Below are 19,120 nucleotides of genomic sequence, written 5' to 3'. Positions count from 1 at the left end.
TATCCAATTTTCAAATGGAAATGCATTGAAATGATCACTTCCCAAAAGGAAAGAGGGGGAGAGAGCGGGGTCTTAAGGTGGTAAACAAGACGTCAACAATGACGACATATCTAGTGGCCTTAAAGATTTCTCTAACAACCTTAATATTCTTTCCTAGTTTAAGATTATTAAAAGATCGAGGTTCTTCCACGCAGCTCGCATATATATATAAATACCATTTTTTTACACTCATCTCGAGCCACGAATGAGCTATGGTGAAAAGCCATGGCTATTGGCTAATTAGCCAATGGATATGGCTTGGCTGTAGTAGACATTGAGAGAGGTGAATGCCACCTAATTGGACAACAAAGGTGACTTGCATGTCCAAATCCAGAGGCCAACCGTACCACATTGTTTATTGACTTCGAGGTGGTCAGGTTTGGGATCCCAAACCCTTTAAAATTTTTTCCACATACTAAACTGTTTCTTCCTTGGCTCACCACCACAATAACCCCTCTCCTTTTCTCTTAATTACCTAATTAGGAAAGCCTAATCTAAGCCTAGGTTCGTCTAGGGGATGTCAAAATTAAAGACCTCATAAGGAAATGAGATTACAAAATGTAGATTTCATGGTATCATTCTTTTATTTCTCTTGTAAAGTTATGAAAACTTTCATAATCTTTTGCTTCATCTTCTTGCCACCCTTTTAATTCGTAAGGATATATTGTGCACATTTTGGGATTTTCTTACCAACTAGATCAATCCACTTTGGGGGGCCAGAGCATATGGTTTGACATAATTTTACTAGATAATTACTAGAAGCTAGGATTGAGGGGAGAGGGGGAGGGTGAAAACTAACAAAAATATGCATATGCAAAACTTTGCCCATACATTAACTTGGTCCGAGCTAGTTCAATCATACAATTTAGATGTGACACTTCCTTTCGTCTCTCATTAATATGCCAATTGTAACACAGCAATGGCATTGTTGTTATTCATGAGACAATGAAGTCCAATCTTTCATAGGGTCTTAAGGTAAACAAACAACTGCTTAAGTCCTACTCAACCCTATAAATAAAGAACGTTACTTCCTAGCACCTCCACTTCTTCAGCAGAGATCAGCATTAGTAAACTTAAGAGAGAAAAGAAACCAAGCCCTCTCAAAAAAAAAAAAAAAAAAAAAGAAGAAGAAGAAGAAGAAAGATAGAAAGAGAAAAGAGAGAGAGAGAGAGAGGAGATTATCAAAGGATGACAAGTTCAATCCAAATGAATGAGCTTGAAGATCACATGGCTCTTATCTCCCAAATGTACCCTGGTGTATATACTCAAATCGCACCACATCAAGGTTTGTGTAGTAAAACTTAATACAGAAGAGAAAACTATTCTTTTCCAAGTTTGGCTTTGCATGTTTTTTCTCTTCTGCTTGACTCAAGCTTTTTTTTTTTTTTTTGATAATCTGAACAGGGGAATCAAAGCCTCGACGCCGGCGGAAGAAGAACAAGGGAGGAGAAAACAGCCTGGCGGGGGCCAAAAAGAGGAAGCTTAGCCAGGAACAAGTTAACCTTCTCGAACATAATTTCAGTGATGAACATAAACTCGAGTCTGAAAGAAAAGACCGGCTTGCTTCAGACCTGGGACTTGACCCTCGCCAAGTAGCTGTTTGGTTCCAAAACCGAAGAGCTCGTTGGAAGAACAAGAAGCTCGAGGAGGAGTACAACAAGTTGAAGACAGTCCATGAAGGCGCTGTTCTGGATAAATGCCACCTTGAATCCGAGGTATCTCTCTCTTTCTCTCTTCCATACTCTCACTTGTTTTAGTTTCATATTCAGCTGAAAAAACCATTTTAATGACATGATTATATATATACAAAGTTACAAACCCTTTCTCAATCAAAGTTTTCTTATCTTCCTGAATTTTACCATTTTTCCTTTGGTTATTTTTTTCTAGTTTCTCAGGAACCAAACAGAAGCTAATAATAATATCAGGTTGTTCTCTTGTGAGACATGTTATATCTCAGGGTCTCACGGAGACAAAACATGTTTTCTTTTTTCCCAGTTGACATATACCTTTAAACAGCTTTTTTTTTTTCTTCAACATGAAATTATTTAATTTATTAAACAAAAACAGGGTGGTGGGAGCTTACCTTCCTTATTTTGTGAACGTTTTCAAAGATCAAGCCAATTAGGCAACTGCCCTATGATCTTCTCTAATCTTTATCCTTTGATAAAGACAAGGTGACCCACCATATTAGAACGTGCATGAGCTCTGGGCTCGAAGAAAGCCATGCCATGATGTTGGGTTTGGCCATTTAAAAAAAATAAAATTGTGACAAAAAGCGGGCAAAAAATTGACAAGGAACAGCAAACTGCCACCTCATTAGACAACAAAAGGTACTAAATTTTTTTTTTTTCCCAATCCATAAGGGGTCCGTACGGTCTTGTTTTAAGGTGGCTGGCTTTGGGCTTAGCCAAGGCCCACTTGCGGGAACAGCAAAAATTTGCACTTCTTCCCACGTGGGAAACTGCTCACCCTTTGTGCGTATATTTCCCATACACAAACTCCGCATTGAAGAATCCCATGTCTTCTTCCCAATAAATAGATGAACAGTTGAGCATGTGCTGTCTTTAACCCATAGATAGATTAATAGAGTCTTGATATCAACTCATCGATCACATGTGTAATTGTAGGTTCTCAAGCTTAAGGGGCAACTTTGCGAGGCAGAGAAAGAAATCCAACGGTTGGCAGAACGAGTGGATGGGGTTTCGAGTAACAGTCCAAGCTCATCTTTGTCGATGGAAGCCATGGATCCACCTTTCCTCGGGGAATTTGGAGTTGAAGGATATGATGATGTTTTCTACATGCCAGAAAACAGTTATATCCATGGCATGGAGTACTGGATGAATCTGTGAATGTAAACTAGCTAGTGCAATTTTAGTATGTGTAGATAATGACATCGAATGTAATTATAATCCTTAATTATCTTTCCCCCATGCAGTGTTTTAATGTTGACCGGAACTCGAAATTTAGAAATGTTATTAATTAACTACTACCATTTAACTTGCCCTTTTCATTAAAATGATAGAGAGTATTGAAGTAGATAAAGTCTTTAACTCTTTTTAAATAATTATATAATTATGGTAAGATGTCAAACTACGTAACCACAAATTTCGCCTAATAAAAAGAAAATACATTCATAATTTTCAACCTAAAAAAACACTTAGTTTATATAGATAAGATGACAACTTAAACTTTTGGAAAATTACTAAAGCAAGCATAATATATTTTTTTTAATTAGCTTGGTGGGTTTTAGCTCGGAAAAGTGGTCAATTCATGCACTGATCCAAGAAAATTTTGTAGGGTAATTTGATAAAGCAAGAAAGTGAAGATGCAATGCACCAAACCCAAACATTAGGATGTAGATTCTAACAAACGCCAAGGGAGGATAAGAAGACATTCATCTCCCCCATAAAGTTTGGAAACATATATTCCTCCCCTCCTCAGGCCCCATCATATATCGCAACCCAACACAAAACGATGAACACCCAAAAAGAAAAGCAGACCATACGTTTATTTATAGCAAGATTATGACGATGAAAAAGATTATGAGTCATGATTTGTTTGTTGATAAAAGGAAACAAAAGAAAAAACAAAATGAAGTAACAAAGGGAATCTTTACGATATTGAAGCACAAGGTTTTCCAAAGGATAATAGATAAAGATGGATGATCGATATGATCTTGACTCACTCTTTGGGTGACCTTTCTTTGTCCACTGACGAGGGACAAGGAGAATTCATCCCATTCAAGAATATGGGACACGGTGGTCTTGGCCATGTCGTTGCGTGACACGCCAGGACTTGCAGCTTACGGTAACTGGTCAAAGCTGTGAATGCCCTGGAAAATTAACCAAAAGTCTCAAATAAGGCTACATACATGGTCATGAAATGCAACCTACATTTTTCAACAATTCCAACTGCGGAATGTTGGGCTCAAGCCTTGGTGTTATGCCAAATGCAGTTCAAAGCCCAAAAGGCAATAATAGATAAGGCTTCAATTACTAATAATTTAATCTCATTTTTGTACTTTTTAATTTGTAAAAATTTTAAGAATTAATGTAACTTTTTCCATTCCACTATTAAAAATAAAAATACATAATACTTGAAAAAACTTCCTGAACTGTTAAAAAAAATCAAATAAACTCTTATTTTTCTAATACATTTATTATTTTGAATATTATGAATTGATTAAGTGGTACTATATAAATATTATATACTAAACCCTGCATCAATTATAAACACGTAAAAGCATATAAATGAAACTATAAGCTTAACCCAAGTACAGAAGTTGATTTCATCCAGTTTCAATGATAGAAGTTTGTAGTCTAAAAAGTTGAACTCCTGACATTGAAAGCTGCTTCTTTGTAGAATTTATTGCACCTTGATAATGTTTGGCAGTATTGGTGGTTTTCCATTAATAGTGGACCTAGCCCTTTCTAATGGTTGTTATTCCACAATAATTTACCTTACATTTTAAACCATTATATATTTATTTTTGGACCAAAACAATGACACTCGTTTTGGGAATTTTTCTATTTTGTTGCTAGTATTATTTTTGAAGTCATTATCATTTTTTTTTCCTTTGATGGGACAAGTTAATTAATTATCCTATTTGCTTTGAATAGCTCTTGGTTGTTTTAAGTTGTCCATAGCTAAAAAAATTAAGTGATGATGATTTTATAAACTTTTAACTCTAAACCCCATTTGCTTGCTTAATTTTATAAATTGGATGGGTTAACCCTCCATCATAATCTACTTTAATTTTTAAAAAATACTAATAATTTGCTCTTTTTATTGATGAGCTTTGACACATGGGCAAATGCATGTGAGATTAAGCTGAATTAGCAGCTAGATTAATAAATTGAGAGCAAGTCAATCAACAAAATACATAAATTAAGAAAAAATCCCTCACTTTTTTTTTTTAATTTAGTCCAAGTCATGTGCAAAGGGAATCATCATCAAATATATAAGGCATTTATTTATCCTTGATTGCCAAAATTAATGTTGGAGTACAAACTCCAAAACTTCCATTGTCCTCATAATCATTTCCATGTTTATCAAAGTCTATATTCTATTTGTAACCTCCACCATTCCCACTCTCCAATCAATGACAATTAAAGCAAATCACCACATTAGTCTACACCTGCAAATTTGCCACATAAATGCATATGCAAAAGCCTTCATGGACCTTCAGTGTGCTACAACCAAGAAATTAAAAATAAAGAGAGAGAGAACAAAAACTTTCCATAGTTTCCCTCTCGTTTCTCTCCCAAACTCTCATATTTAAAACCCACTCCAAAAACCCCGAGACCTCTTTTTTGGTCCACAAGAGAACCCTTTTGCCAGCCCTGTCTTTACTGTGTAATGCAGCAAGGAAACTACAAAGACAAGGGAGGTTCAGAAATGGATGGACGTGAAGAGGATGACTTGTTCGAATTGTCTTCACCTTATTCTCTTCAAAACATTGGCAACACAATTAGTAAGCTGACGTCAACTTTCTGTGATGACGCGGAAGATGAAGAAGATGATATTGATAACAGCTTTGCGTTCCAGATTGATCGAAGCTTGTTGATTGATCCTCGTCTTGTTTTGCTTGACAAAATGATCGGTGAAGGCTCTTACTCTACCGTTCATGAAGGATTGTGAGTTCCTTCTTTAAGTGTTTTTATGCTTTTTTTTTGGGTGTTTTATGTTTGGTTTTCTTGATATTGGGTTGATTAGGTTAATCACATTGTCTGCATGTTGTGGATTTTCATGCTCTTTTTGGTTTTTGTTGGGTTGCTTGATTTGAATTGAATTATGGTTTCATTTTTATGGCATTTGAATTCTGTGTTATCGTACTGAGAAAATCTTCTAGGATTTTGTAAGGGTTGGTTTACAAGGTGGTTAATGCTGATATTGGTGCAATTTTGATAATATATTTTGAGAAAAAATTGGGTTCTTTTTGATATGGTATATGGATTCCTTTTAGTTTGGGTCTGTAAGGTGCTACATCTTATTTGTTGATGTGGAGTGTTAATTACCATGTTTTGTTCAAGAAGAAAGATTTATCTCCTTTTTGGGGCTTCTTTGAGTTCTTCAATAGAAATTGCTGAGTAAGTGGACTCGTGATTCCTTGTATGCTGAATTTGTGAAGAATTATGCGGTTGATGTCACATTGATAGAAAGAAGTAGTGATATAAGACTGTTCTGTTGGTTATTTAGGTATTTTATTTGGAACTATGATTGACTGATTTTGAAATTCCATTGAATTTGGATGAGTTAAATTACTAGTTAGCTAACCGTTGGTGCTTGTTTCTATATATGTGGCATATCAACATTGATTTGGTATGGCCGGTGTGATTTAAATATTTATATGCACTGCCAAATGTTGTGCTTGAGATTAGATTGATGAAGATTTAGTGATGAGAGGAATTATTTAGGATCTAACTGCATTAGCTGGTAGCACCACGTGGAATTCGGACCGTGGTGCTCTTTTCTTTAGTAGCATAATTGACAGTTAAAGGATTCGTCATCAGATGGATTTGAGATTATTTATGATTGCTCGTTGACAGGACATTTTTTTTTGTCAAATTTCTATCAAATTAAACATCTGTCATATATCATTAATATTTTAGCAGGTTTATGTTTTCTGTCAAACTCGATAAGTTGAACTCATTCTACACTATCTTATTCTGATCTTGTTTTGGGAAAACAACCCTCTCTGTTATGGATGTATGTGGTAAATAAATTTTTTGTTGCTTTGTATTTGGCAGTAATGTAAGGCAAAAAGAAGGCTAAAAATAAATTGTTCCCCATATGAACAAACATTTGTTGTCATGCTTACTAATTCTCTGATATTATCTTCGCATTGTGCAAATTTGATCATATGCTTACTCCTTATATGCTGTTACAGATCTCCTATAAAGCTATAACCATTGCAATAAAATTTCAACGTACTTTGTTCTGTCAACAAATGATTTAGAATGATGACACTGATGGTTACTTGACTTCATTCCAGCTACAAACTCAAACCAGTCGCAGTGAAGATCATTCAGCCAAGTAATACATCAGCTGTAACTCGTGACCATAAAGAGAGATTTCAGAGGGAGGTTTTACTGTTGTCTAGGATGAACCATGAAAATGTTGTAAAGGTACTCTACTTCATTTGCTTTAAGACCAAATAGTGAATCTAATTTTACCTTTCCACCTTCACTCTCTTTCATTTTGAGTTACTGACAGCAGGCAATGGGTGATTAAGGCATAATGTAGTCTTGTTCCATTGTATATTCCCCTATCTTCCTCACTAGCCAGCCTGCCAACAGGCTATATAAACAAAACTAAGTTGTTGGATTTGGTGTGAGGATACTCTTTCCTTGATAGTCAATAATATAACCATCTATGGAAGAAGTTCATTTTGCACTCTATATAATGGTGTGAAAGGGAAAAAGGGTACGCTCTAGTTGTGCACAGTATCGTGAAATCTCATTTTCCATATCTAAAAGTTCTAATTATCCTATCTATAAAGTTGTACTCACTGGAAACATGTGCTTATATTGAAAAGACATCTTTAAGGAATTGGCATGAAATCTAAGTGCAGTTTAGTTCAATATTGCCTTCGAATCCATTGTTCAAATGCTTTTTAAACTGCTTATAGCATTGAAATTGCTTCGTACTTAATAGAGATCTGGATGAGACAAATTTCTGATGAAGTCATTTTTGGATATTTTTCCTTCCATTATTCTTCTAGGAGTTGGCATTCATATCTGCATCTTGATTAGTCACCTTGTCCTTCTAATTCCGATCTGTTTTGCTGAAGCAGTTTATTGGTGCTTCTGTGGAGCCAACTATGATGATAGTTACTGAACTCATGAAAGGTGAAACACTTCAGAAGTATTTGTGGAGCGTACGCCCAAAGCGTCTAGATCTGAAGCTTTCAATAAGTCTTGCATTGGATATTTCTCGAGCTATGGAATACTTGCATGCCAATGGCATTATTCATCGTGACTTGAAGCCCAGTAATTCATTCTCTTTTTATCTCAATATTGTGGTTGCTTTAATGTGTTAAACCGTCGACAATATGCATGGTGTCATTAATCTCAGTTTGGAAGCACATGCCTTTTCTTGCTTGTGGTGATTGTGACACAAGATATAATGAATATTCATAACAAAAATAGATTAGTCTTATGTTGCTCCCACTTTTCATTTTTTAGGAAGAAGTGTTATGTTGCTCTGACTTTTCATTTTCCATGAAGTACCCATGTCCGATGTATTTGACAGACACAGGTAGGACCTACGTAGGTATGGAGGTCCAATTCCCCAAAAATATGGAAAAGCTTAGAAAAAATTGAATGTATCCGTGTCCAACGCGTACCTGTATCCGACACTCACCTCCGAGTCTCAGTAACATAAGCTGACTTTGCAATAATGCCAAGTTGAGCCAAACAAATTACAAAGTTGTAGTGAGATGGAAAGTTTTCACTTTTTCTTCAATGAATGAGATGCATCAAAGTTCCGAAGCATTTTAGAAGCTGATACTAAGCATTTACACAATGCAGTATCTAAGCTTTGCAACACTGAGCACTAGAGAAAATATTATGCCAGCAGATAATCTGCTTCTTACATACATTTGCAATTATGTCAGGCAATTTACTTCTCACAGAGGATAGAATGCAAATTAAGTTGGCTGACTTTGGGCTAGCTAGAGAGGAAGCAATGGGTGGAATGACTTGTGAGGCTGGTACTTACCGGTGGATGGCTCCGGAGGTGCTTTTCCTTTACTGCTTAAAAAATATCTTGCAGCTGCATATCTGCCTATTATGTCTAACTCTATCTTTCTCTGAATTAGTTATACAGCAGAGATCCACTTCCAGTAGGAGCAAAGAAACACTATGACCACAAGGTGGATGTGTACAGCTTCTCAATTGTTCTGTGGGAGTTGCTGACAAACAAAGCTCCATTTAAAGGAAGGGACAATGTAACAGTGGCATATGCAGCGGCAAAAGTAAGCTGAATTTTTTTCAATAACCTGAAAAACATAAACCTTCTAATCACTTGCTGATTTCCATGCCATTACTTTCTGAAACTTTCATGATTTCTACTGATATCACTCTTCTAACTTCCAGAATGAAAGGCCTAGTGTGGAAAGTCTTCCAGGAGATATTGTATCTCTGCTGCAGTCCTGTTGGGCAGAGGACCCGAAGATCCGACCAGAATTCAAGGAAATCACTGGCTCTCTCACAAACTTCCTTCAGAACTTATGCTCAACAGAGACCACACCTCCCAAGATAGTTTCAATGGATTATTCGGAAAGCCATGTACAGGAAGATTCCATTGATGCTGGCCATGTTCCCAACAAGGCTGATGACAAGGGAAAGAAACAGAAGACTTCTTCTACATTCTTCAGCTGCTTTGATGACTGCTTATCAGATTGATCAGGTGGGATGGTGGATCATGTTTTCAGTTCTTAAACGGATGAGAGTAATGTAAAATTGTACATGGCTGATTATATTTCTCTCCTTTTTGATGAAGATAGACTTTACAAAGACTGTCAATTTGGACATCCATGCCTATATAAGACATCAGAAACAGCTCAGAATACAAAGATAAGGAAAAACAAGAAAGGAAAATAAAGCTTTTATAAACTCATAGTAGTCTTTTGACTATTTAATGTCTTAATCCCTATTTAAGTAATTATAATTATTGTTTGTTTTATTTTAATCCTAATCTTGTTTGAGTGTATCTATACATTTGATTCAATAATAAGTGCATATATGTCTTACTAAAAAAATTAGGTTCGAATCATAAGTGCATGTATCTTTTATTTAAAAAATTAAATTTGAATTTTTTTTCCCAATCAGACTAAATTAGAAAAAAATAAATTAAAATGGTAAGTGTATATATCTCCAATAAAAAAAATTAAGTGAAAAAAAAAATAGAGCAAGTGGCCTAGTAAACTAAGTCCAACTCGTTTCCATTTCAAAGACCTGGTTCAGGGATCTGGTGGGCCATGTCAGCACTTAGCTATGCCCATCAACAACAACCAAAGTCCAATTAGATTACACGATAAAGCATTCAAAGCCCATGGCTCTAAGCCAATCGGGTCAAAAGAGCTCATTTGATTGGGGGATCCCACTTTCCACAGGCAAAAACTAACGGATAATATTCCAGTGACGTGGAAGCCACACAAGCCCAAATGGATAATAACCGTACGAAAACGGAACCGAACACAAAAACAAAAACAACCTCAAAACCCCCAGAAAAGAGAGACAGAACGGCGTAGTTTCCGACAATTTCTCCCAACTAATGAGTCAAATAAAATGATGAATCATCCGTTCGATGCTGTGTCATAAACCTAATCCAGTTAAACATTCCCAGCTGTCTTCCTCTTCCTTCGCACGTGTCACCCGCGAAACCCTAACTATTTCCCTTTCTCTCTCTCTTTCCTTCCCCTTTCCTGCCTCTCTGGATTTTCGCTATTTGCTCCACAACTTGAACCTATAGTAAACGACCACACCAGATCAGAACAAAACAGTTTTTCTTCCTCTTTACGTTGTACTTTTAATTTACGTACGAGTGTTCTCTTCTGAGCCTTCAAATTGCCTTCTATCATCAATTCTCAGCCGTCCGATAAAAGAGCTATATTTTTTTATTTATATATAAATATATCTCTCTTCTAATTTTCTTTTCATTAAGTGTTCCACTTGGACTTCCACCTCACTTGCCTCTTCAACGCCATGAAAACAGGTCGTTCCTTTTTTTTTCTTTGTTTTTTCTCTCTCTCTTTTCTTTTCCTATTTTACTTTTTTTAAATTTTGTTTTTATATGTACTTTAAAAGCATTTAGAAGTTGAACCATTAGGGAATTAGTTTCAGGATCTTATATATCATGCTTTAATTTCGATCAGGCAGTTGGATTAGTGATAATTACTTGTTCTTCCTCTGAACTTCATGGTTAAATTGTTTCTTTTTTCTGTTGAGTTTTGCTTATGTTATGACCGTGGGGAATCCTGTGGGTTAAGGCTTGAAGATTGAGATTAGCTGTTAATCTTTGGAAAAAAAATAGTTCTTTAGCATGTTTATTAGTAATTAATTAATTTATGGATCTTTTTTCTTAAACATGTCTGGGAAGAAAGTGGATGGATTCCAGCTGTAAGATGTCTATTGCTGGTCAACATTAGGTTTTACTACAATTTGTAGAGAAGAATAAGAGGGATTCGTGTTGACTAGCTAGCTTTAGCTTTGGGCTATTCAAAGCAGATACTGCCAATTTCTTGTGGTTCTTTTTCCCCTTGTTAATTTGGGAACTGTTGAAAAAGTTGGATGCTTTGTACGAAACAAATTGGAGGGAAGGAATTTTTTTTTGGAAGGTAATAGTGGAATTGAAGAATTCCTTCCTATTTCAAGGTTGTCCTTTTATCCAGGATTGTTGTCCGATACTCCACTTTGTTTTCCATATGACTGAATCAATGAAGATCAAATTAACCGGATTGGTATGGTTTTGGAATTGTTTATTTACTGTGAGAAGTGTTGGCCAAGATGAGAGAAGATCTTGGAAAGTAATGAGCTTGTTTCGAAATTTTAGCTTCATTAAATGGTTATTAAGGTTATTGCTAGTGGTGTAGGCTGTATACAATACTTTCAGGATGGTTTTGTTGTCTGCTGGATCATCTTGTATATGATGCTTTCTTGCAAACCCTGGGGCTTTCAAGTTGGGCAATTGGTTTTGTAGTCTATGGTCTCACTGAGTGAAGTTCAGTTGTATTATCTTTCTATTTTGAAGTCATTTCATGATAATATGTTGATAAAGAAATTCATATAGATTATGTTCAATGAATCATGTTTTGGCTCATAAGTGAAGTTTCTGAATGAATGTTTAACCTGATTCAGCATATTCCAAATACTATTTCTATTTCCTTGTTAGCTGTGACATTGTTAGGTAATTTTCTTGTGATCTCTCATTTCTGACATACTAGGGTTTCTTGGTATTGGGTGCTCAGGTGCTTCATAAAAGTCGTTGAGGATATACAAGTTTGATTCTAAGTTGCTGAATTTAAGAGGTTTACCAACGTGATAATGGGAACAGAAGAGGAGAGCACACCTGCCAAGCCTTCCAAACCTACAGCTTCAACTCAGGTCTATCATAGTTGCCTCCACCCCACCCAAAGAAAAGAACAAAAAATGTGCTCATACCATTCTTTTTCTCTCACCACTAACATGTGGATGAGTTTTACTGATATTTCTACTTTGCGCTTATAGGAAATACCTACAACACCCTCATATCCTGATTGGTCAAGCTCCATCCAGGTTTGTATAAATAATTCGTGGGGTTTGATTTTCTTTTTTAACTGTTGGTCTTGTTTATGAAATTCATAAAAGTCGTTACCCTGTAAGTAAGCATTCAAGCTTACAGCTGGGCTTCTTGTTTAGGCTTATTATGGTGCTGGAGCTACTCCACCTCCCTTTTTTGCCTCAACTGTTGCTTCTCCAACTCCACATCCATATATATGGGGAGGCCAGGTGATTCCACTTTTAAAATCACCATTATGCAACAGTCTGTTTCTTTCAATATTTGATCAGAGTAATGTTCTTACTTTCCTTTTTGTTGTTCTCATTCAGCATCCTTTAATGCCTCCATACGGCACCCCAGTTCCATACCCAGCTATATATCCTCCAGGGGGTGTTTATGCACATCCTAATATGGCCACGGTAATATTATTATTTACTTTCTTTATGTGTTTTCACTTTCCCATTTGTATTTCCTTTTGATTCATAGTGACTGATAAAATAAATGCCCTTCCTCTTGTCACTAACTGTGGCTATTCTATTTTTTCTACAGACTCCAACTTCTGCACAGAATAATGTTGATCATGAAGTGAAGGGTACTGATGGAAAGGATCGAGGTGCCACCAAAAAATCCAAGGGAACTTCAGGAAGCAAGGTTGGGGAGAGTGGAAAAGTGGCTTCAGGCTCTGGAAATGATGGTGGCTCTCAAAGGTGCGCTAGCCTTATGATGTTTCAACCTTTTTTCTAACACAATACTCACATTTATTCTCAACGTAGAAATTTGGTTAAAAAAATTTCTTCAATTTTTGTGCATGCGTATTCTTAACAGCGGTGAAAGTGGCAGTGAAGGTACATCAGATGGAAGTGATGAGAATAATCAACAAGTATGCGCCTAATTATCAATATTTGATTTATCATCGAGGGCACTGCCTACTTTATAAATTCATTTTCCTTCATCAACATTGTTTACTGGCCATCATGATAATGCAATGAATTGTCCTTCTAATAAATATGTGCCCGTTTTTTTCTTTCTTTAGGAACTTGCTGCTGGTAAAAAGGGAAGCTTTGACCAGATGCTTGCAGATGGTATATTAAGTTTCCTTATCTAATTTCTGCTATTTTTGTACTATGGATAAACCAAAAAGACAAGCTTCAGGTTTTTTTGGAGCTAAAAAATTTTCTCCGTATGGTTTCAGACACGCAATCTGACTCCCTCTTGAAATATTATAAATAGGGAGGACGGAAAAGTGTGATGAGGGAATAAGTGTAAGAAAATTGAAAAAAAATAAGAGTTGCTAAGTGTAATTCTGGTAATAAGCTTAGGGCTGGTTTTGTAGGTTAACCTTTCACTTTATATAATGTGATAGTTTTCTAATTGTAATCGCTCTTGTTACCAGCCAGTGCACAGAGTAACACTGCTGGGGCATCTCAGGCTTTAGTTCCTGGGAAACCCATAGTCTCTATGCCTGCAACTACTTTGAATATAGGGATGGACCTATGGAGCGGATCCGCTGCTGCTGCAGGAGCTGCAAAAATGAGACCTAACTCATCTGGTGCTGTAGCCACAGTTGCTCCTGGAGGTGTAATGCCAGACCAGTGGATTCAGGTATGAGCCTAACTGGGAGATTTTTCATCTATTAGTATTTGCTCCATTTGTAATTCGATGTTCTGCTTCTGAGTTGCTAAAACCCACCTTAGTCCCTAATGTCACTTTGTTTGCGTCCTTTGTGCATCCTTTTAAGCAACTAGAGCATTGTGGATGTGACTTACTTTTGCAGTTTGGCTTTCAAGAAACTTCTGCAGTTTCGTGTTTTTAACTACATTGGTGCGTTCTTGCAGGATGAACGTGAGTTGAAAAGACAGAAGAGGAAGCAATCTAATAGGGAGTCTGCTAGGAGATCAAGATTACGCAAGCAGGTAGTCTGGTTTACATGTGTTCCTCAACCAATGGTTTTAGAACTTATTTTAATAGCATATGAAGTATTTTACAGCTTCAGGGTGAAGGTTAAAATCTGTAGCTTGTGTTTTGTGTTTCCTTAGGCGGAGTGTGAAGAGCTACAAGCCAGGGTGGAGAGCTTGGCAAATGAAAACTGCAACCTTAGAGATGAACTAAAGAAGCTTTCTGATGAATGCGAGAAGCTTACGTCGGAAAATAATTCTATTAAGGTATAGAACAGCTGTCTAAGGTATAGAACAGCTGTCCCCTTTTACTCGGCACTGAACCTGAGGTCTCGTCCTTTTCATGAATGCTCATCTATCTTCTTACCTTGCTTACCTGCTTCCCTTGACTTCACTCTACTGACGGAGAGTGGAACCTTTGTGATTGTTAAAATACTAGTATCAATTTATTAAGTGCGTTGCAATCACTTCTTTCTTAAGAATGATTTTAAATATGTTATCAACAAATATGATTTTGCTGCTATAACAGGACGAGTTGACACGGATGTGTGGACCTGATGCTTTAACTGACGTCGAACAAGACAATCCGTCTTCAGTTCTTCAGTCCCGAGGTGGTGAGGGGAATAGTTAATAGTAAACCAGCAGTGATAGCATGCAGTAATTTCTTGGTCTCCAGGAATTCTTTTTACCATGGCTTTAGTCGAGTAATAGGGCATTTGTTTTCCTTACTAATCTATACCTTAACCATTTATAACTGTAATGTTTATTTAAGAAAGAAAAAAGTTTTAACCAGAGTTAAAGGTTGTTGTATTGTTATAGTTGATTGGGGCGAAAGAATATTTGGAGATTGATTTAGCCACTATTCAGATTTTGATCAAATTTGCGTGTACTATTTATTTAAAATACATGAGAGAAACATTGTCTATTGTTTCTATGTAAAACGACAAATGTGGGAATCTTGCATGAGAAAAGACTTAAAACAGAGATGAAATTTTGAGTAAAAGAATGCTGCCTACTCTCATAAGAAGCAGCAGGCTGCCTATATCTCATGTTCCACCTCTTCCGGCCACATTAAAGGCCCTGATTTGTTATACAAAAAGATTACCTCCTTGTATATTGGGGTGCTGATAGGTAGAAAAACATAATATACAGCTACCTCCCTAGAAAGGCGAGGTATCATTCATTGTGATCAGACTCCGGATTTGAGATCATTCTTGTTTGGCCCTTGATTTCAGGTAGACGTCTAGGTTTATCTGGTTCCGCAGCACCCCTCACCTTTGCATTTGCTGATTCAGTATCAACAATTTTCAGCATGATATAGCGGAAAATAGGGAAAAAAGGCTAACAAGCTAGCAGTTTATGTAGTATTGGGCTAACCTGACCCTGTCATCTTCCTGAACATTATCCTAACAAATCGGAACTCTTCCTGATGCGTGCTGATGAATCTTGCCTACACATGTCCACAAAACCTTGATGTCTACATCTCGTTTACATATTGGAAGATGAAATAAAGAGGAACCCAAGTGCAGATATCCACACGAGGGCTATGTCAAATTAAAACCAAAGTCAACGGGATTACATACCATTTCAGAACATGCAAAGCCCATAAGTTGATCAACTTTAGCTTGATGCCTCAACAAGAATGGACGCAGGTGGTTCTTGTATATTTGCTTAGCCCCCTGTTAGCAAAGCAATTTCATAATGTGAATATACCAACATAAATATGATAAAGAAATAGGTTTCAAAGAAAAATAATACAAGCAGAATTGCAATTAGAAATGAAATAAGTGGGACAAAAACAAATGTATTACTTTAAATTTGTTAAGTTGTTTCCCCTATCCCCTGATTAAATTGGTTTTCCATTTGCTAATTAGCACTAAAGAAACCAACAGTCAGAAGTCTGTGACTCTGGAAGTTCTATGTTGCTTCATCTAATCCTGAAAGAAAACAGAGTAGATACCAAAACCTTGGTGAAAATCTAACCGTGAAAAGAAGGAATCCTTGTAATTAGATAGTGGATTGTAAGAAAACGCAACAAAGCAATTAAAACAGAGGATGCAGAAGAACAACATAGAAGATATAAAAAAACCTCAAAACAAATAAACATCTCAGCACCCTCTTTTTAACCCTGGCTTTCAGTATGAATGAAAATAATCATGATTTTGAACTTACTTCAGTAGATGGAAGTTGAAGCCAGACAAGAAATGCAAACTTGAAGTGATAATAATATGGAAACCTGTAAAAATGAAATAAATATTGAGTAATATACCAAGTTATGTAAGCATAAAGGAATATTAGATAGTTCACATGCATAAATGGTTAGGAATCAGAACACTTCAGGTCAAATGGTACCAGGAAAGAAGTTTGTCAGAGAACACTTCAACAATGGTGAAAGATCCATAAGCTGCAATGATGAGAAGGTCATGTACTTCCAGATTTCAAAGATAAAAATGCTATTGACATAAATCAGAATGCTCACCATATCAACATAACACAAAGTTGAAAAAGAAAACGACCAAAACAAAAGCCAAATGCAATACGCAAGCCCTGGATTATAACACATCAAAATCCTAATGATTACCTTTATCTTTACTGTTAGTTAATATTGTCCCCTTTTACGGTTTCTGTCTTCATTTTTATTCCAAGGTGTGTGTTCATTGATTATATGAGTTTGTCATTTTGTCCTGACTCGTGTACTATAAAATGAGGAGGTAGGCAATGAAACCACTGCATGACCATTTATTGTTAGCCAACTAATTTAAAGCATCTTAACAATGAAACACTTGGGCTTCAAGTTTGCATAAAACAATTAAAAGAAGGTTTCGACTTGTACCGGCAAGAAACAGCAGTATAGAAAACAACAAACTGCAATTTTATGTCAGAAAATGCAAGGTGAATGTTCCTAAAATTTGATATAGGTAGAGGAAAGATGGTCAAAGCTCAAGAATTCAACAAAATGACAATGATTGCAACTTTAAATGAAAAGCTAAAGAACAATTTGCCGACCTGCCCAATATGTAAGCCACTTTTGCTGCTCATTTTCATCATTTCTTTCAATTGCCCTAAATGTAGAGTATACGGGTAAAACAATCCCCACAGAACAGCTGCAACACACCAAAAAAAAGGTTTAGATTGATATCCACAAAGGGTGACTCCACTTAATGCTGGAGTAATCAACTTTATATCAAATATTTAGGAGAACATGTCAAGCAAGCTACCAAGAGACAAGAACTAGATTCAACTAGAACGCACCATGCGGCACGAGTGACAATGTTAGAACCAAGTGGGCAGAGAAGCAACCGTAACCCAACCTACATTAGATGGCATGCAAACAATTCAGAAGCAAGTTAAACATGTAACCATAAGAAAGGTAACAAGCATCAAAACTCAACACAATACCTAAACCAAACCATAAAAACATACGCAACAAACAATTCAAAATACTTTAGCAAAATCGATAAGCATGATCCCCGCAAAGAAATGAAACTTATTACATTCCCTAACTTAAGCAAACATAGAAAATCTATAAAAAAAAAAGAAAAAGCAAGATATTATTACTATTTTCTCATTATCAGCTAAACAAAATAAACGGATAAATAAATATAAATTCCTCTATTTTTCTCTATGAACTCCGAGAGTATAAACATCAGAAACGATTTCTCTAACTTTTTACTCTTTAATCCAACAATGAGCAATATCGGCGCTGATTTTTACATGAACAGAAAAACAATCAGCTCATAATCTGAGATCATAATTTTCTTATGATCGGGGTGCAAATTTATTCCGACTTACACCAAATTTCAGCTAATAAATACATTACTATAAACTGATTAACAGATCCAAAAGGGTGATCAAACAAAATACAGTAAACAAATTAAAATCCAAAGCAAAAAAGACCAAGAAACCAAGAAAATTAGATGAAAAGAGAAGATAGATTCAAACCTCGCTGGCTACATTGGATCCGAGAAAAGCCATTGCAGGATTCTGCGGAGAGAATCCAAATTAACCTGTATTTTTTACATTTTAATAATTAGGGCTAAATGGTTTTTTTTTTTTGTACTTTTGGAGTTTTGGAATTTTCCAAGGCAAAAATAAATTTCATTTCCTGGCGGTAAAAACGATGTCGTTTGAACAAGGAAAGTTTTTGTTTGGGCTTCGCATTGTTAATGGTTGGGCCACGCCACGGGCTTTGAGTAGAATAAAGAAATACAAAAGTGTAATTGTTTGGAAGGGACAAAAAATGGTGGGAGTCGTAGTATTTGTTTTGTATTACTGTTATTGTTATTCATCTTGTCAAAGAATCAAATCAAATCATACCTAAATTATTATGATTCGGATAAATACGTTAGATACGGATTTCTAAGCTTTTAATTAAATGCCAAAATGTTAAAATAATTAAGTTTATAACATAACTTAATACTTTTCAATATTACTATATGAAATCTTTTACTTTACAATTAAGAGAATATAATTACCTTTTATAAATAGTAGTGCTTTGACACACACACATATATATAAATGAAAACATAATATTTAAAAAAAAATTATATAAGTTTTTATTTTTATTATATTTAATTAATTTTTATATTTTTATTTTGAGTCAAATAAACAGTAAATTAATTATTTTTAATTAAAATGTCACTTATCATTATTATATTGATATAAAAGGTAAAAATATCATATGATCTTATCATCATATAATATTATTATCTATTATGATATGTTAATATATCATATCAACGTACATGTATATAAATTATAAGTGATATTTTGATTAATAATAATTAATTAATCATTAATTATTAGAGTTAATTTAATTCAAAACAAGTATGGAAACTTAATTGAACGTAGAAAAAAGATTTATTTAAATTTTTTTAATAATTTAAAAATATTTTTAATATTATGTTTTTTTATAAAATTGTATT

The 19,120-nt window shown here is 35.4% G+C and overlaps 4 protein-coding genes across 9 annotated transcripts; 3 read left to right on the top strand and 1 right to left on the bottom strand.

Annotated features, from left to right (window-relative positions):
- Nucleotides 1,077–3,036, top strand: LOC18610975 (homeobox-leucine zipper protein ATHB-40). Its single transcript, XM_007046941.2, has 3 exons — nt 1,077–1,324; nt 1,444–1,754; nt 2,667–3,036. The coding sequence occupies exons 1-3, from the start codon at nt 1,228–1,230 to the stop codon at nt 2,886–2,888; spliced, it is 630 nt and encodes a 209-aa protein (XP_007047003.1). The 5' UTR covers nt 1,077–1,227; the 3' UTR covers nt 2,889–3,036.
- LOC18610974 (serine/threonine-protein kinase HT1) lies at nt 5,225–9,702 on the top strand. Its single transcript, XM_018115828.1, has 6 exons — nt 5,225–5,675; nt 7,034–7,166; nt 7,835–8,030; nt 8,657–8,778; nt 8,861–9,016; nt 9,138–9,702. The coding sequence occupies exons 1-6, from the start codon at nt 5,398–5,400 to the stop codon at nt 9,444–9,446; spliced, it is 1,194 nt and encodes a 397-aa protein (XP_017971317.1). The 5' UTR covers nt 5,225–5,397; the 3' UTR covers nt 9,447–9,702.
- LOC18610973 (G-box-binding factor 1) lies at nt 10,390–15,074 on the top strand. 6 transcript variants are annotated; one of them, XM_007046939.2, is made up of 12 exons: nt 10,390–10,758; nt 12,011–12,146; nt 12,270–12,317; nt 12,441–12,530; nt 12,630–12,719; nt 12,850–13,007; nt 13,126–13,180; nt 13,334–13,382; nt 13,694–13,902; nt 14,136–14,213; nt 14,337–14,482; nt 14,725–14,820. In XM_007046939.2, the coding sequence occupies exons 2-11, from the start codon at nt 12,087–12,089 to the stop codon at nt 14,466–14,468; spliced, it is 969 nt and encodes a 322-aa protein (XP_007047001.1). In that variant the 5' UTR covers nt 10,390–10,758; nt 12,011–12,086; the 3' UTR covers nt 14,469–14,482; nt 14,725–14,820. The 6 variants fall into 6 exon arrangements, with proteins under 6 accessions (XP_007047001.1, XP_007047000.1, XP_017985212.1 ...); XM_007046938.2 differs by having other exon boundaries at nt 10,392–10,758; nt 14,337–14,462; nt 14,725–15,074; XM_018129723.1 differs by lacking the exon at nt 12,441–12,530 and having other exon boundaries at nt 10,392–10,758; nt 14,337–14,462; nt 14,725–15,074.
- On the bottom strand, nt 15,103–18,253 carry LOC18610972 (HVA22-like protein k). Its single transcript, XM_018129743.1, has 8 exons — nt 18,138–18,253; nt 17,448–17,506; nt 17,202–17,299; nt 16,548–16,599; nt 16,368–16,431; nt 15,779–15,874; nt 15,573–15,645; nt 15,103–15,481 (listed from the first exon to the last, which is right to left on the bottom strand). Exons 1-8 carry the CDS (start codon nt 18,168–18,170, stop codon nt 15,372–15,374), a joined length of 585 nt encoding a protein of 194 aa, XP_017985232.1. The 5' UTR covers nt 18,171–18,253; the 3' UTR covers nt 15,103–15,371.

Source organism: Theobroma cacao, chromosome 1, assembly GCF_000208745.1.
Source record: "Theobroma cacao cultivar B97-61/B2 chromosome 1, Criollo_cocoa_genome_V2, whole genome shotgun sequence".
NCBI lineage: Eukaryota > Viridiplantae > Streptophyta > Magnoliopsida > Malvales > Malvaceae > Theobroma > Theobroma cacao.
Note: the sequence above shows the minus strand (reverse complement) of the source record. Positions and strands in the feature narration are given on the sequence as shown.

Excerpts from the sequence above, each read along its gene's own strand:
- LOC18610974 (XM_018115828.1), top strand. The coding sequence starts at position 5,398 with ATGCAGCAAGGAAACTACAAAGACAAGGGAGGTTCAGAAATGGATGGA. Across the intron at positions 5,676-7,033 it reads TCTACCGTTCATGAAGGATT|CTACAAACTCAAACCAGTCG; the intron begins GTGAGTTCCTTC and ends ACTTCATTCCAG. Across the intron at positions 7,167-7,834 it reads ACCATGAAAATGTTGTAAAG|TTTATTGGTGCTTCTGTGGA; the intron begins GTACTCTACTTC and ends TTGCTGAAGCAG.
- LOC18610975 (XM_007046941.2), top strand. The coding sequence starts at position 1,228 with ATGACAAGTTCAATCCAAATGAATGAGCTTGAAGATCACATGGCTCTT. Across the intron at positions 1,325-1,443 it reads TCAAATCGCACCACATCAAG|GGGAATCAAAGCCTCGACGC; the intron begins GTTTGTGTAGTA and ends TAATCTGAACAG. Across the intron at positions 1,755-2,666 it reads AATGCCACCTTGAATCCGAG|GTTCTCAAGCTTAAGGGGCA; the intron begins GTATCTCTCTCT and ends GTGTAATTGTAG.
- LOC18610972 (XM_018129743.1), bottom strand. The coding sequence starts at position 18,170 with ATGGCTTTTCTCGGATCCAATGTAGCCAGCGAG. Across the intron at positions 17,507-18,137 it reads GATCCAATGTAGCCAGCGAG|GTTGGGTTACGGTTGCTTCT; the intron begins GTTTGAATCTAT and ends CATCTAATGTAG. Across the intron at positions 17,300-17,447 it reads ATTGTCACTCGTGCCGCATG|CTGTTCTGTGGGGATTGTTT; the intron begins GTGCGTTCTAGT and ends GGTGTGTTGCAG.
- LOC18610973 (XM_007046938.2), top strand. The coding sequence starts at position 12,087 with ATGGGAACAGAAGAGGAGAGCACACCTGCCAAGCCTTCCAAACCTACA. Across the intron at positions 12,531-12,629 it reads CATATATATGGGGAGGCCAG|CATCCTTTAATGCCTCCATA; the intron begins GTGATTCCACTT and ends GTTCTCATTCAG. Across the intron at positions 13,008-13,125 it reads AATGATGGTGGCTCTCAAAG|CGGTGAAAGTGGCAGTGAAG; the intron begins GTGCGCTAGCCT and ends TATTCTTAACAG.